This window comes from Varanus komodoensis, unplaced genomic scaffold, assembly GCF_004798865.1.
Source record: "Varanus komodoensis strain SLA01 unplaced genomic scaffold, ASM479886v1 scaffold5, whole genome shotgun sequence".
NCBI classification, from domain to species: domain Eukaryota; kingdom Metazoa; phylum Chordata; class Lepidosauria; order Squamata; family Varanidae; genus Varanus; species Varanus komodoensis.
In genome coordinates, this window is record NW_025336087.1 from 42418581 (window position 1) to 42432693 (window position 14113).

A 14113-nucleotide genomic window follows, 5' to 3' on the forward strand; every position below is an offset into this window, starting at 1 on the left:
AATCTGATGTGCCAGAGAAAAGCTATCATGGTTTTCATGGTTACAACAGCCACTGCCATGGCTGAGCACCTGAATGCAGATGTGTGCTTGGTGTGCCATTGAACCATTGCATGCAAGGAAACCGCACAGGTCTTGAAGCTTCAGTTGGGTGATGGGGTGCAGGAAATGTCTGACATCACCACTGACAAAAATCAGTCCAATAATCCAGCAAGAAAATACAGCAGAACACTAAGCTGTCCAGGTGAATGAAAACACCCTGCCCCCTACCAGATGGCATTCAGCGTGGGCTACCTCCTGCTCAGTACCACCTTTGGAGTTGGAATATTAACATCATGTGACGTTTTCAGAGAGGTGGCACAAGTTCTGAATGAGCTCAGACATCATAAAGATGGGGGAAACATCCAATACTTCTGCCAGCCTGAATTTCCTTGTGTGCGGATTCATATAAGAATCCTCACTCCAAAGGATGGGGGCAGAGTTCTGCAACAGTCTACAGAACACCTTGCAGGACAAAGGCAGGTTTGTGGAATTACATGCTGGCATTTCCAGAAGGCATGGCACTACCATGTTTGAGAATCTACCGGTGGCAGACAAGCATTTTATCACCTTATTTTTTCACCCACCCACCCTGGTAACAACCAGGCTTTCGCACTTCAGCCTTGGCTCACAGCACTGTACTGTGTCCAGAGAATACCCAAATGAAAATACTCCAATTACCACCACAGCAGGGTTAGACTTTTAGTAGAAAGAACATCTGGGTGATGGAAGTCAAAGTTGTGCTCTCTGTTCACATTTCTGCATGTCCAGGAAGACCTAGCAGCTGGGTTCCTGTTGTGTGCTAAATTACTGACATCCGCAAACAGAAGGATGATCCTCTCTTCCCAGACCTTGACCACACCTGAATCCCTGATCAGAAAGTGTGTTATGCTGCAAAGCATAAGCCATTCAAGCTGCTATTGCTAACTTCATCTGAGACCATTCACATGTTCTCCATGGCTAACTACTGTGTTATACCGATTACACTCATTGGGTCTTTCTCCTTTACCCAGCTAAATAAAGTGCTAGTTTGCCTCCAATATACACACACACACCTTGCAACCTCCAGTAAACTGCCTTCTGTAATCCACATCAGGTGTGTTTTTTGTTCTAACATAAATGAAGGGAGCCTGCATGTGCTTAGGAATGATAAAGGAATCAGAGAGACGGGAGGAGCTGTAGGCTGAAGACAGCAGTGACTGGAATTGGGAGGGCAGCTATTTCAAGTGCCAGCTGATGGGTGATGGGCAACCTTGTGAGCTTAATGCCTATTGCCTTCCCCCACTTCATCATGCTGCAAGCAGAGATAGTCCGAAGACCAGGTAATGATGGAGCAGCGGGCACTTTGATGTCCCAGTGGTGGGGGAAGTGGAGGAGAATGTGATGAAAGGCAGGTGTACTGGTGCTAATGGGAAAGCAGAGCAGCAGGCAGCAAGTGGGGAGGAGGAGGGGTGGGTGGGTAGCTGCATCTCAGCAGGAGGGGCTATGCCAGTGAATGAAAGCAAGGTGCACAGCTGCTAGCAGGCAGAGAAAGCAGTGGCAGCAGGAGAAGGCCTGGAACAGGAAGAAGAAGATAGTATCTCAGCAGGAGGGCAGCTCAGCAAGCAATCCCACATCGCCTTCCATTGTTGGTTAAGGGTGGCAAGGATGTTCTACTGCTCACACAGGGTTCCAGTGGGTAACGGGGTGGGGGAGATGATGTTCTGCTACACCAAGGCTTGAAGGGAAGGGTTTAATCATCAGAGCAGTTGAAGATTAATATGCACTCCAATGGCAAAAAGGCTGCTGATGTAGCGAAACATTTCATGCCACAAAAAGCTCAAGGGATATGCGTCGAAGGCATGTGGAAGGGCAGAAGGAAACAAGCCATGATCCATGAAGACCAACCATACTGCTCTTGACTATCTGGCAGCCATAGTGGGATTTATTTGTTGGGTGAAACAACCCACTGTGGCTTATTTAGACCATAGGCTGTTGTGTCATGTGAACTGGCCCACTGATTCAGGCAGACAGACATGTGCAAAGAATTAAGTAACAGGATCCCTCTGAGCACATACCCAGCCCAGGAATTTGTCATCTGTACTGAACCAACTTCACAAGTCCTTTCATACACAAAATCCTCTCAAGGTTTTGCCCCAAGAGTTCTTTTTCAGTAACTAAATTGATGGGGCAAAAGCTTTTAGTTACTCCTGCTGTTAGACAGCTAGGAGTCAGAACTAGGAACAAAGACACTCACACTGACCTAGTACAGATCACCTAGAGATCTAACAGTGCATCATGATCTCCTCCTACCAACTCTGCTACAGTGATATATTTTTTCAGTATAAATATGTTCTCTCTCATATAACTCCCTCTTCTCCAACCAGCAAGATGCCTTTTGTAGTATCCTGAATGCATGCACATTTCTTCTGACCTTTTGGTTGGCCTAAAAAAGTATTTTGGCATTTATTTCAGTGCTATAATCAGGTAGGAAAACATGGTGGCCTACAAGATTTGTGAATGAAATCTATTCCTGCCCAGCTCCTTAAGTCTTTTGAGCATCTGATGGTGGGGGGGGGGGGGGTAGAACAAACTCAAGTACATTGCCCATCTCCTGGTGATTCATGCTGGATGATAAGGAAGGTTCTCAGAGTGTTAGGGTGTATTTGTGTAATTCATTAACACTGGAAGAACTTACATGTCTTAGTACAGTGTCAAATACATAAAGAACTATAAGCTAATTATTTTTCAAACCCAGAAGATAATCAGTCATGCTATATTAGGGTATTTACTGCTCCAACAAGGCATGTGTGGCACATTCAACAAAGGAAAATCCATTTTAGTAAGTCCAAAAAATTTAATGAATCCTGCTAAGGATACACTGCTGGATGCTTGAACTCTCTAGCTGGAGTGTATTGCCGCTGTAGCAAGTGTTCCTTGAACCATTGCATTTATTTGTATGTTTTCTTCATAATTCTGCATCTTTAGCCTGCAATTTTAGCGCTTACATCCATATTTGCCCAGTCGCCCCCTGAGATCGGCGGGAGAGGCCCTTCTCCGGGAGCCCTCCGTGAGAGAAATTAGGAGGGTGGCTACTCGGAGAAGGGCTTTCTCAGCGGTGGCGCCTAAGTTATGGAATGCGCTCCCCAGAGAGGTCCGCCTGGCGCCGTCGTTATTTGTTTTTCGGCGCCAGGCTAAGACCTTTTTATTTAAGCAACATTTTAAATGCTAAATACAATTGAATTTTATCTGGCCAGGGCGGCTTATTTTATAATATGAGTTTTAATTAAGATTATTTTATATGGATTTTAACTTGTTTTATCTATGTTGTAAGCCGCCCCGAGGCTTCGGCGAATGGGGCGGCATAAAAATGTTTTAATAAATAAAATAAATAAAATTTTATTGTCTCTGGAAGGTTACAAGAGAGATCAGATTTGTCTCCCAAGTGTAAAGAGTTTTAAGCTCAAGGAAAGGGGTTCTTAACCTTTGGTATCCTCTACTATGCCGTGAGAAAACCTCTGAGACCCTTTCTTCTCTGATATTGATAAAGGCAAAAAAAGTGGCAACAGATATGATAAGGAGCATTGTGAAGAGATCCAGAAATGCACATACGTAAATTCCCCTCTTACTAGTTCCAGTGGGAGGAAAACAGTCAAAGAATAAAGTGAGGTCAGGGTGGCAGAAACACTGCGGTTTCCTCCCTTCTGGCTTGAGCTTAACAGAGTTGTGGATGAAGCTATTGCTCCACCTTTGGCTCCTCCTGCCCCCACAAGTAGGATTGCCCCGTCACAGGGCATGCAATCCTGTTATGGTTTAATGCATAACATGAATGTATGTGGTTAAGGAACTATATGGTTCTCAACATACCATGTATGATGACGGCTAAAAGTGCAGTACAATCTACGCTCAAGAGGGTGTTTCGACATCATCAGTTTCACTCTGTGATCGCTGATTGGCTAGAATCACTTAGTGAAAAAAGAAATCCTAATCATGGTGCCAAAGCAGATGCATGCTGGAGCTGCAAATCACCAGGAACTATCGAGGAGTATTGAGAAAAAAGTTTGGAGGGGGTTTTCATTGAGCCTCCACAATGAGGAGGCATCATTTTGACGCATGTTGTGGCTGATAATTTTTAGTCTGTTAACTGCATCTGTTTTCCTGGGTTTATTCATAATGTCTCAGCAGCTTGAGTATAATGCAAATAATCATTCTAATCTACCTCTAGAAAGGGTTGTGAAAAATGCCAAAAGGAAAGAGCTTTTTACAGAACGGAAGAGTTAATGAAATTTCATTCCTAATTTAGCTCAGCATTTGCTATAAATAGAACAGAAGCTGAGTAGAACAACTAGATCTCGCAGTACCCAAAAGCAGGAACAGGAACATACTAGCGTGCTTATCTGTTAACTCCAAGTGGACAGGGATGGTGTGGCACTGGAGAACTCATTCCATTTGAGACTGACAGACTTTCGACACATTTCTGGCCTGAGTACCACAAGCAGGCAGAGTCAGGGGAGGGAGCATGTTCCGCTTCTTCAAAATGGCTAAAAATATCTGGGCTAAGAACTGAACATCTCCAGTCCAATGCATGCACACTGCATCAATCTGCACACATTGGGGCAGATATGAGATGTGAGCTGTTTCTTCAAGTTGTAACACTTACAATGCGAACCATGGAAGCATCTTCTTCTCACTGGACATGACTGCACTCCACCTTGGTCCCCTTGAATGTTCTGATAATTAATTTTAGATTCGTATTACAGAACAGAGACCTGAATTCTGATCTGCTTTGCTTTTAAAAAATATGTTAATTGCAGCACATTTTAAAAAGTCCATATGCTGGCTTGACTGTGTCATACTGAGTTAGCACCAGTGCAAGATAGACAGAATGGAATCCAAGGGGCCAAAATTCAGATTTTCATACCCCACCCAATTGGATTTCTCACATATCCATACAAGTAGCTACAGGATTGTGTGTACATTAGGGTCAATTAAGTACTTCTGAATGGTCAACCTGCAGCTCCAATTCTCTCAGCTTTGAACAAATACAGCAAGGCCACACACTTTCTTTATTCTGGTTTTAAGCAGCAAGGCATCAGGAGAAATTTACAAAAACAAAACAAACAAAAAAAACACCAACCTTCTGGATTGTCAGCAATGTGTCTATTGTGACAATAATTTGAGTACCAATTTTGCCTACCTGCATGCCAGACATGCTGATGTCCTCAAGGACTTGTCATGGCATTATACTAAATACCAAAGGCTCCTGAACAATTACGACCATCAAATCATATCATAAATGAAAGCAGACAAACAACACAGAATCTATAATAAGATGCTCCTTGTATCTTTCAAAGCCAAAGGAAAACTACAGCTTAAAGCTGACATTGCATGAGCAAACAAGCCTTTGACTTGCTGTCCTTGAAACAAAGAAACAGAGTGAGGCAGAAGGGGCCTCCCGAGCCATCTAGTCTGACCCGACTCCAACCGGCTCAACTCATGACATGCCTATCATGTGCATGTTCAGCCTATCCTTGAACACCCTCATCCATTGACTTTCACCCATTGGCTTTCAACCACCTCCTGTGGAAGCCCATGCCTTACCCTAGGAGTCCTACCTGTCAGGAAGTACTTCCTGGCACCCATCTTGAATCTTGGTTCCCTGAGCTTTGCTCCACTGAAAGGTGTCCTGTAGGAAAAGCAGGCCTTGACGCACCTCTGCATGACACCCCTGCACCCATATGTTGCCGACAGAGCCCCTCAGAGTCTCCTCCAGGCTGAAAAGACCCAGTCTGAAGTCTGGGGGAAGCACATGGATACTACCGGGGGGCACTGGCCTTAGCCTCTCTTAGTGGTAGCATGGATACATAGCCCTTTTTTACTCTTGTAAGTGAGGCTGTTACTGAGTATGTTGGCCAGCTGTAGAAGGACTAAGGCATACTGATACGTTAAGAGATCTTTTGCCAAGAAGGTACAACAAGAATTCTATTCCACAGAACAGTCCTAGCAGTATATAAAGTAGAGAATCCTTCTGTTATTACTTTAGACAACTCCATACAGCAGACCTCTGCCCAACTGTTGGAATCAAATTAGCAGAAGCAGCAAAACTGCCTGCCTCCTCAGTTTTTGTTATGGTCAGAAAGAGAAATAATCATACTCTTGCTCTTATTGTAATCTATTCACCCACACTGCATGACACTGCTGAATACTGAGAAAAATATGATTTTAACGAGCTAAAGATATAGCTACATTCCAGCTACCTTAATTGTCTAAAAGCACCTACAGAACTACTTTTCTCATAATGAGACTGGCATTCAAATTATAGGGATTTATAAAATATTAATGTTGTGAAGAGAGAGAGGGGGGAGGGTTTTTTTAAATCTTACAATACTGAAACTAGGAGTCATCTCAAAGGAATTGACCAGAAGCAGATTCAAGGGAGTCAAAGAAATGCATTACTGATTTATGTAATTTGTTGCTGCAAAATATGGTAATAGCTACTAACCTAAATATCTTTAAAAGGGGCTGTGCGAATTTATAGAGCACAGGCCTATCTACAGCAGCAATATTATAATGTTTAGTGGTCAAAAACACTTCTTCTAGCCACACAGTAAAAGCACCTATGAACATATGCAAATTATTTTCCCTTTCCACTTACGAATGAGAGTTTGCATCTCCCAAAGAAGTCTAACAGCACAGGTGACATTGTTTTCCATAACCCTGTATCTCCTGCAGATCTCTTTCAAAATGAAACACTGAAACATGTTTAATGAAACAAAACAGCTTCACTCTGTGGTTGATAATCCTGGCTTGTTTCAGTAAACCAAAGCTAGCTCTGTTCCTGTTTCAGACACAGTAAGACGTTATAGTACATGCTCATGCACTTAAGACTAATGGTCGTGGCCAATGGGACACTAGCTTGGAACTACGGGAGTTGCAGCCCAACACATCTGCCAGGTTAGGAAGGCCTGTTGTAGTAAGGGAAACAGACCAGTTTTCATGAATCAAGTCTCCCTTAGGCACACAAAGAAAAGGAAAAATGATCCAAAGGTTTACTTGAAAGTTACAGTGCTATTTTCATATTTATATCACAGAATTGTGTAGATCTTCAAGATAATAACAGAGGGTCCATACACATCACCAGTGCTTTTGGAGTGAAGGGAAATCCTGCTAAGAATTGGATTGTCAGGAGGGCAGTATGCCTTTCAAAAATAGGAAAACTATTCCCCCTGCCCCACAAATGTATCCCGTATATACACTGCATGTAATTTTGCCTTTTTCTGAAGAGCAATCAGAAGCATAAGGACTAACAGAAGCAGCTCAATTCCTTCACTTAGTTTAGGTCAACATGTGACTCTCCTATCTATGAAACACAGGCTGATGATAACCATTCTTGTAAATACTTCCCCAATCTTTGGCAAAATTACAATAAAAAAGCACTCTGGTTTTTCCATCTGTGATCCAGTATGACCACGCCTCCTGGCCTAAATGAAGGTGGCTGAGGAACTTCCATTTCTCATAAAGGGAAAGAAGCAGGAAAGACTTAACATTTGCAGAAAGAGAAGCAGTTTTCATATAATATTTAGGCACCTCGGCTCACAGAACCATTTCCACACATGGTCAGAGACATTTTCTTGGCCGTATAAATGAGTGACTTTTTTTTTTTCAAGGAAAAAGAACTACCACTCACATTTGGTAACCTGGCCGTAGATTTGTTCTAGTTATACAACTCATTATGTATGGATTTGTTCTGAAGAGGGGCACAGTTTTTTAAACGCTGCTTTGTGTCAACCTGCAGAATGGCTAGGTAGACAGCTTAAGCTAAAAGCAATACATTTGGCTGGTAAACAGAGAGGTATTTTTCTGTGGTTAACATGTTCTTGTATGCCCGCCAGAGTTTTCATGGTTTGGGAAATGGATAGAAGTTATCTTCTTCACATAAAATTAAATTTTCCTTTTCTTTTTTTAACTTGGGAGCTTTATGCGGTTTGTTGTAATGTAACTTCATTCTGGTCTGTTAAATAAGATTTCATAGAAACATGTACAATGGAGCAGTTGTATGAGAATGGATACATACTGCTGGACATGATATACTGACTTCTATTTCTCACATTTTCTGCAAAAGCACTTACATTTTCTTCATTCTGTCCTCTCCCCCCTCCCCAATATTCCATCGGATGGTCCTGGTATGCACTGCATTCTAAGAAACGAGACACTATTAACCAACTTGCTGAAAGTAGAAAAAAGTTGTGAAGTAACTTTCCATCTGCTATGAAGACTTCTTTTTTAAAAGGGTAATTCTGGAACATATGCAGGAAGGAAAGGAAAGCTCATTTGAAAGCCAGTTTTATTTTGTGGATAGCACTGGGTAAGGAATATGGAATATTTATGTGAAAGTGGCAGCATGGTCACAAATAATATGGGGAACCAAGAAACATGGGAATACTTGCATCACAGTAAGCCTGGAGTTGACAAGCTTGGATCACTCAGGTAATACTGCTACAAAAATACTATGAATTTAAAAGCTTGTCAATACTTCTGTGGTTCCATGCTCAATGTTAGAAAATGTTAGAAAATTACTTTTCTTAGACACAGTCTCTAATCTTTAACAGAGAACAGTATGTCCTAACTTTCTGGGTTATTTAGAAAACAGTAAATTGTGTGCATCATTCTGTATGCCCAAAGTGCTATATAAACATTCAGTTACCGTATTTTTCCATCTACAAGATGCCCCCATGTATAGGACACCCCCCACTTTTCCTACCTATCTCCAGCGAGCAAGCTGCTGCTGCCCCCCCTTGCCCCCGCGCATGCCAGCTTCCCCCTCCCAGCACACCCGTGGCCCCCCATGTATAAGACGCACCTCCATTTTTAAGTAAATGTTTTTAAGAAAAAGTCACGTCTTATACATGGAAAAATACAGTAAATCTTCCAGTGAGGCCTACTACAAAACCAACTGCCTTATGGAAGAAATATTGGCCTGAACCCCATCTACTAGACAAAAATGGGTAAAAAGTTATTCCATTCCTGGTTATAGTATTTTTCTTCAGTTGCTGTTCAGTTACGTTCTTATTGTTATTTTTCTTGTTTCTTATTGGTCTCGTTCTTGTTATTTTTACATGTTTTACTCTAAGTTTATATTGTTATTCATGTTGTAATATTTCTAGTTTGCTTAATTTTTTCAATTTGCAAGCTGAAATGGTTCAAATATTCACCTTGCGTGGTGGGCTATAGATCTGATAATGTACATGACCAAAACCATGAGAAGAAACAGGCCATTCACATATACAATTGAAATGTGCCTCTCACACAGGACAGCAGTCCACGGCATATGCATTCATACAGCCCGGGCCTCTTGCCCAATTTCCAGCAGACCTAACTATTGTTCTGTATACTTTTAATACATTCTTGGAATGCTCTGTTCCCAACTAGAATGAAACACATAAAGGGAATTGATGGAAAATGTTTAACACAAAGATGCCATGTTGTTGACTAGGGCTACCTGCAAAGCTCCTGTCCTAAACAGATTTAGGGCTGGATCCAGGATCTGCTTTCCACAAGAGGAAAGGCTCGTCCACTCGGAGGGGGAATCTCTGTCTTTCCGGATCCCCATTCCTGTACATCAACAGCTCACCCCTAGTCTCCTGACTTTCTGAGCAGCATTTTCAGGAGGCTGGACGGCTTGCTGTAAGGAGAGGAGACAGCTAATTCCACCAGGACAGTTGGCCCCATGTAAATCTGAATCTAACCGTCACAGTGACGAATACTGGCATTATAAAGGTAATGTACATATAAGGCTGCATAATGATCAAGTCAGTTAAAAACAGTAGCATACCAAAATGCTGAAACACTTGGCCAAAAAGGTTTCGATTTACTACAGAAAAGTAAACAAAATCATTGACAATCTTATCACCTTTGGGAGGGCATTCCAAAATCAGAGTGCCATCACAAAGAAGTTCCTCTCCTTTGTGTACTGCAAATAGTATTTCTCCCACTACTGTTACTCTATGAAGGCCCTCTTCTAAAGATCATAATGCACTGTGAATGGGAGCCTATAAAAAATTAGAATTCCCAACCACCCCTAGGGTTTGTTCTATCAAAATACTGAAAGACAACAATTTGTACATACACAAACTAGGAAAGACGTGACTATATTACATTATGGGATTCTCTATGTATACAGAATCTATAAGATGTATAAATGTGGAGGTTCCGCTTTGTCTTTTGTTGATCACAGTATGATTTATAGGTATGATTCATGTCCAAATGTTCATTTCATGCATCACGTACTGAAAATTGTTGTTGACCTCCTGACAGACTGGTTTGGAGGGAGGAGCATCTGAAACCTAACATTCTACATTCTGTCTTCTTTGATCTCCTCTCATTCCCAACTGTTCATCAGGTTCTGTCAGACCACATCCTGTCATTGATCTCTGCAGAAAATGATGTCTCCATCTAGTATGTGAAAAATTAGTTACATGAATATCCTGACTAAAACTGTACTATTAACAATTTGATTTTTTAAATTCGCTCCACCTTCAAATGAAAATGCAAACTGCTTTACAGCACAATCCTAACCATGTTACTCAATAGAAGGTTCTATTCTGTTCAGTGGGGCTTACTCCCAGGTATGTGTGTATTTAGGGTTGCTACCTTGATTACAGAACACAGAACACTGTGTATGTGTAGGCAGGGTGAGGTATATAACTCAAAAGTATTGACTGAATTGACGGAATACTTGACTGAATTACATTAAAATCCTGGTAATGAAAACTTAGGCTGGCATTCTAGAACTTGCCATTATTACGAGGAAAAAAACTGTTGGCATGGCACTTGCTCTATTTGGGGAAATGGAATGCTCCTAGCTTAGACAGATGACAGAACGTAAACCAACATTCCCATTTGACGGCTGCAGGTTCCTATGATCCAATAGCTGCAGAAATGCTAAGGGTAATGGTATCCTGAATGTCCTTCTTAGAGGGTCTAGTTAAAGCCCTTGATTTCACCTTGCAAGATAAAGTGGAGGTAAGGTTTCTCCTGTAGCAGTTGTAACTTTCTTTCAAAGGCCAAAACTACATACAGTTTCACTAGAATGCATTTGGCACAATTTGTATAAGGAAAAGAAACATGTAAGTAGGGAATAAAAATCTCACAGATTTTTGGCATGAAACAGCAAGGGGACTATAGCTTTGATCCTACCTCCTCAGTTATTTCTCTTCCAAATATAGAAGTCCTGACATTTCTTTGGTATTCATGTGTGATTAAAATATACCCTAAATATATCTTAATTTCTATAAATAGCAAAGTGTGTTTCAAGGCTAATTAAAAATAAATCTGGCATTTGCAACACCATTTCAGCAACAAATAAATAAAGCTGAAAAAAGCTGGCTATTGCTACATTACCCTGAGAATTTCCTTAGAGAAAGTAGATGTGTTTGAATTGTGACATTTGTAATGCAACATTTCGCTCACCAAAAGTCCCAAACAGCACTGTCGTATCTAGTAGGACATGTTTATATTATTATACTGCATTTATTTCCTGTCATTTTTTCCTTTTGTGAGGAATACTGAGCTTCTCCACTCTATATTCACAACACCCTCATGATGAAGGTCAGGGTGACTGAATGGCCCCAAGTCCCCCAGTGAGCTTCATGGCAGAGTGAGGACTAGCCAAGATCTCCCAAGTCCCACTCCAGCTATACACGGGCTCTCCAGTACAACAGTAATGAATTGATCCTGTATTTTAAACACTGTCATGTAACTTCAGAACAGAAACCTTATACAGAAACACTGTCTGCGGTTGTATGTTCATTGCAACCTATTTATTTATTACATTGGTATGCCGTCCAATTACTAACGTCTCTGGATGGCTAACAGCATAAATAAATTGACAACCCACTGTGGCTGCAAATTAATAAATACAATAATAAAATTCGATATTAAAACATATTAAAATATTGATTAAATAAAAAGGTCTTAACCTGGCATTGGGAAATATATAGTGACTGCTCCAGGCGGACCTCTCTGGGGAGCGCATTCCACCTAACATGACTTCTTTAACCCATGAGGATCGCAGCATGTGCTGCAGGCAATTTGATTATTCAAGCCACAGCAGAAAGTCACTGAGGCTTAACTATAAGTCTTACTCAGCAAGGATAACTTGTACTAGGCTTAAACAACCCTTGGGTTATACAAGAATTGTTTAACCCTCACATAAGCCTTTCTTGCTGAGTTTACCTAACAGCCACACTGACTTTGCACCATAACTTGAATAGTTAGAAGGGCAGCTGGCAGGTGCCACAATCCTTCATGGCTTAAATAATGACTACAGTAGGCTGTAGTGATAATGTGAACTAGCCCTTTGCACGTATCTTTCTTTATGCTGGAGTGGGGGAGCCTTAGGGCATACAGAAAAATTCCAACAGCCACTACTCAAACAGATAATTCAAAAACAATGAGCAGAGATATTTATTTTTTCCTAACTGAGAACATGTATACTGGCATTTACAGGAAAGATTCAACTTTTGTCTAATAGATGCTTCAGTGATTCAGGAGGCAGGATCATGTCTTATCTGTGGAGCTGCAAATATCAGCTAATGGAGCAGAAAACCTCAAGCTCTATTAAACGCTCCTCCAACTCTTAACAGTCTGGGATTTTGTTTGAAGCTCCTCACTTTGTAAAGAAAAGCACGAAGAAGCATATACAAAGGTGTCAGGGGGCATTCTAACAGCAGAGTTTATCACTGAAGAGGTATTCTCCCCAGTGGTCACTTGCTCACTTGGCAGAGGTACAAGGAGAAAGTCCTCCAACAATGGCACTGGGATCCTGGGAGGTAAATACGCAATTTGATTTGGGTTCAGGAGTGCAGTGAAGTTGACAAAGCATTACAAAATATGTTTAAAAGATTCAGTTAACCACTCTTCATCCCTGTTTTGGACAATTTTCAAGGGCATGTAGCATGGCAACCACTGACTTGTTTGTGCAAGCTTGTTTGTGGTATGTTTAACCTGCTGTCCATGCTGCATTATTATGTAATTCTTGTTTCTTTCCCCACTTTAATCTAGGCAACAAGTCCCTTGTAATCCAGGTTTCCAAAAACTGCTGGTGACATTTGTACAGTATCTGTTATATTAACTGGACTTGGTAAGAATAAATTGTTAGCTGAAACTTGTATGACTAAAACACTAAGCATTTTACATGTTTAAAAAGTCTCAATCTAATATTCGTGAATAAAAAATCCTTGATCATGGTTAAGTACTAGTTCAAACAACCTTTGTAGATAATAAATCAAGCAAACATAAGCAGATACTACCTTAATAAAAGCAAGAACTGCAATATAAGGCACCTATCACTATTTGAACCTCTACAAATGAACATATTTTTCAAACAGAAAGACACAAGGGAGAGATCTGGCTTGGTTGTTCTAACCGAACAACATAAGCATACACGTATACACATGCATTATTAAACACAAACATTTTTAAAAACATAGTCATAAAGCTTAAATTGGTTTTCATTAGTAAATGGAAGTAATGCTGTACCTGTACTGACTTCAGGACAGATTGACTTTTCCATTGATTAAAAAATAATCCAGGATGCAGCAGAATGCAGCTATTCCTCACTGTTGGCTCACTTGCCTAGTTTATGAGTTCACTACATTTTCTAAGTGGGTTACCTCTGCATCCTGCTCACGGAGGTGGCAAGTTTTCTGTAAGCATTCCAACATTTTTGAACATAATGTCTTCTTCTCCAAGAGGCACTCCAGAAGTAAGACCAGCTGGTCTGGGGAAAGCTAAAAGAAAACAAACAGCTTTTGAGATTATATACCCTTTTTTCTTTAAATGAATAATTTGAGTAAAGCATTTTAGAATACATTCATTCCTTGTGACTGGCCATCATTGTTAGGATCTCTCTGGGGAAAGCTGTACCATATACTGACCTGCTTCAGAAATAAGAAGAACCCAGAGTATAGGTTGCTGAGTATTTCCCCATGATTTGTTTGCTACATAATTGTGTGAGGCACAGTAATTCCTGTGTTTGATTTCCTCTTCCTTCACCTGGTCCTCCCTGTATTCCAGAGACCTTTGCAGCTCTATAGAA

At 41.0% G+C, this 14113-nt stretch overlaps 1 protein-coding gene across 5 annotated transcripts in view; it reads right to left on the reverse strand.

Moving 5' to 3' along the window:
- The window catches only part of LOC123031414 (aminopeptidase O (putative)), a 197362-nt gene that overhangs the window by 18406 nt on the left and 164843 nt on the right, over positions 1-14113 (reverse strand). For all 5 annotated transcript variants that reach the window (XM_044446362.1, XM_044446363.1, XM_044446364.1 and 2 more), the window contains one exon: positions 13689-13805. In XM_044446362.1, coding sequence (XP_044302297.1) covers positions 13689-13805 — 117 coding nt within the window. The remainder of the gene's footprint in view (positions 1-13688; positions 13806-14113) is intronic.